Raw genomic sequence first — 3,181 nt, forward strand, 5'->3', positions numbered from 1 at the left:
GGGGGGGTGGGGAGGGGAGGAGCGGCTCAGCACCCACTCGGATCCGAGGCTCCATCCCGAGCCGACACCGAACGGAACGGATCGGGCTTCGGAGCTTCGGAAGCAAGTTCGGAGGACGCATCTGTCGCATATCGCATATCCCAGACAGCCCCCTTTGGCGTGCTTGACACCTTGACCCCCGCTGCCACCGCTGAAGATTACATGAACATGAGAGGGTACATGTCGCGGATCTTGTTTGTTTTCTTTTATTGTTTGTGTTGTCCTATTGCAGTAATCGCGGGACCGCAGTGACGGCGCAGTGCCTCGTGCTGCGAGAGCTACGCCGAAACCAGTCACAACTCTCTCCTCGCCATGGCCGTCGTCGTCTTCAGGATCCTGGGGGCGTGCACCTTCTTGGTGGCCGCGATGGTCCTGTCGCTCTACCCCGCCTCCACTCTTTGCAGTGGTGTCCTGGATCCGGTCCGTGTATCCATAAGATGTCCCTTTGCCGTTCCCTTGCAATCATTTTTTTCCCGGTCGTGTTGCTTGAAAGGGTGGCCCACACAAGGCCCCGGACAACTTCGTAGTTGTACTGGACCGCATGCAGACGTGTGGGTTGCCTACCCGCAAGGGGCCACAAGGCGCATGCGGTACGGTATAACAACACTGTCCCCGGGGTTATGTGAGGGCCACCCTGTAGCGGGAGTCCTCCTCATGCACAGGCGGGGCTGGCGCGCTCCCACGGGTACGACGCGGAGGTGCACACGGCGCAGACGGACGACGGCTACCTCCTGTCCGTATTCCGGGTCCGCAACTTGAGCTCTGCTGCGCGCGGTGCTCCCCCTGTCCTGCTGGTGCCGGGCCTCGCGTGCAACGCGGCCATCTGGGTGCTGCTCGGGCCGGGGAAGGCCCTCGGTGAGTGTGCAGCCAGCAAGGCGGGAACACACGGCGTAGCGTGCGCGCGCAAACCATAAGCGCCCTGGCGGGCACTGCAGTGGGGGTCACTCGGCGTGCCGGGGAAGGCCCTCAGCGGGGAGAGTGGCGCGCACCCACCAGAGGCGGGAGCGGTAACGCGTGGCTGTGGCGGCCACTCTCATGTGCTGGGTACTACACGGGTGGGCCGGGGAAGGCCCTCGGTGAGCGCGCTGTCGGTATACGGTTAGCGCAGTCGGCTCCGCGTGCCCTCGGGGTCGAGTACACCCTCTGCTCCTACCCCCGCAGCGTACCTGCTCGCCGATCGCGGCTACGACGTCTGGCTGACGGACTACCGCGGCGCCATGTTCAGCCGCCGGCATGTCAACCTCTCCGACCAGGACAGCGCGTTCTGGGACTTCAGGCACGTACTTACAATGCCGGCACACGAGTCCGCCGACCAGGCGATTCAACCCGGCTGACGTCGCATGTCATTCTCGCCCACAGCCTGGACGATATCGGCCGCCTGGACATCCCGGCAGTGTTGCGCCTGGTCCTCCGGGAGACCGGGGCCCGCTCGCTGTCGTATGTGGGTCACTCGATGGGCGCGAGTGTGCTCAGTGTGATGGCCTCCTCGAGCCCACAGCTCGCGGACAACATCAGCCACGCCTACATGTTCGCCCCCGCCGCCTACATGGGCCATGCCTCCCAGCCCGCCGTCTACGGCAGCGCCGACGCCGTTTCACGACTTCACGTGCGTAGACACTTGGAACACTCAGTCAGCACCCGTCACCGTCAGCACTCTCAAGTGCCCCCCTTTTCCTTTTCCCGCGGTTGAGGAGAGGGGACGTTGGTTGGGCCCAAGGCTCCCGCACTTTGATACTCTAGGCGGGCCGCCGTCTCCACAGAGGTGCGAGGCGGGTTGGCCTACCCGGCGCTTGCAAGCCGCTATCATAGTGGGGACGGGGACACCTTGACTTGACACAAACGGCCGTTGTTCTGTCCCAGGATGATTTGGGGCTGTTCGCCTCCGGGGAAATACCTCTCAACTCGTGGTGGATGCGCATGACCATTCACGGCGTCTGCTCCACTTCGGTGGCTTCCCCGCTGTGCCTGATGGTCGGCGGCGTGTACGCGGGTCACGACAGCGAGCAGATCAACAAGGTACGTACACACAGCGGCGTGCACAAGACCCTAGAGCTATTGTAGACTGCGATTCTCATGTCCGTTTGCAGACAGCCATCCCGTTCTTCGTCGATTACATCCCTGACAGCATCTCGGTGAAAAGCGTACGGCATTTTGCCCAGCACTTCGGAAAAGGTTTGTGGATGTCGCGTCGCGGTTGACTCTTCTAAATGTGCGCGGCTACAAGCTCCACTCTCCTTCACCCCACTCATTGATTAACTCCAGAGCACAGCTTTCGGCGGTTTGACTACGGTCTGGTGGGGAACATGGCCACCTACGGACAGAACAGTTCACCGGAGTACAATATCAGCATGTCCAAGTTCCCTGCTTCGATATACTATGGAAGCAACGACTTCCTAGTTAACCCTAAGGTAAACCTGATTTTGCACTGAAACTTAAATTAGAAACTAAATGATCGTAATAATAATTATAGTTTCCCCATTAGGATGTGTTGGAGTTTTCCATGCACTTGCCCAGAGCAATTAGACCACCGTATAAAGTGTCGCTGGACAGATTCAATCACATTGATTTCTTTTTGGCTACGGATGCGAAAGACCTTCTATACAATCAGCTCATGAGGGACATGTTGCAAGATGAAGATCATAGTAAAATGTCTTCCATGACATGAGTATGGAATATTTTTAAAATGTGGTCATTGCATAAATCATACTCTGTATGCACATGGGTTTACAGTTGACCTATGCATTAGATGACTGGCGCTGAACCTGATGCCCCACCCCACCAGCAGAATTAAAATCCTCTATCCCCACTTCACTATACAATGTGATAATGTGATCCGAGCACATCCAAAGAGTAGTTGTGTATAAATTATTTTTTACAACATGTGTTTTTATTTAACAACATCAACAAGAAAGCAATAACAAAAAAAAATGTGGTTAAGACAACCAACTAACAATCTAAAAGAAAAGCAAAATCAAAGGCAAGATTGAAATATTAAAATATACCTCTGTTTAACAGTTTTATGGATAAAATGCAACAATTGAATTAGAATTACTGATAGGAATGATATAAATATGCTACTGTAAGTTGTGCAGTAGTTGACCAAGACAATGTATAAATACCCCTTAATAAGTAGAAATGTATA

General features: G+C 55.4%; 1 protein-coding gene across 2 annotated transcripts; it reads left to right on the forward strand.

The window, feature by feature from the left end:
* The first annotated feature begins 215 nt into the window (after nt 1–215).
* Nucleotides 216–2,917, forward strand: LOC113208439 (lipase 3-like). 2 transcript variants are annotated; one of them, XM_026425428.2, is made up of 8 exons: nt 216–459; nt 702–894; nt 1,201–1,315; nt 1,399–1,645; nt 1,900–2,055; nt 2,127–2,211; nt 2,302–2,447; nt 2,510–2,712. In XM_026425428.2, exons 1-8 carry the CDS (start codon nt 352–354, stop codon nt 2,519–2,521), a joined length of 1,062 nt encoding a protein of 353 aa, XP_026281213.1. In that variant the 5' UTR covers nt 216–351; the 3' UTR covers nt 2,522–2,712. The 2 variants fall into 2 exon arrangements, with proteins under 2 accessions (XP_026281213.1, XP_026281210.1); XM_026425425.2 differs by having other exon boundaries at nt 236–459; nt 2,522–2,917.
* The last annotated feature ends 264 nt before the right edge of the window (nt 2,918–3,181 follow it).

This window comes from Frankliniella occidentalis, unplaced genomic scaffold (assembly GCF_000697945.3).
Source record: "Frankliniella occidentalis isolate FOCC.00 unplaced genomic scaffold, Focc_3.1 Scaffold2602, whole genome shotgun sequence".
In the NCBI taxonomy this organism is placed as follows: domain Eukaryota; kingdom Metazoa; phylum Arthropoda; class Insecta; order Thysanoptera; family Thripidae; genus Frankliniella; species Frankliniella occidentalis.

Bases quoted from the DNA above. Each gene is read 5' to 3' on its own strand.
- LOC113208439 (XM_026425425.2), top strand. From the start codon at position 352: ATGGCCGTCGTCGTCTTCAGGATCCTGGGGGCGTGCACCTTCTTGGTG. The intron at 2,056-2,126 runs GTACGTACACAC...GTCCGTTTGCAG, and splicing joins ACAGCGAGCAGATCAACAAG to ACAGCCATCCCGTTCTTCGT. The intron at 2,212-2,301 runs GTTTGTGGATGT...GATTAACTCCAG, and splicing joins TGCCCAGCACTTCGGAAAAG to AGCACAGCTTTCGGCGGTTT.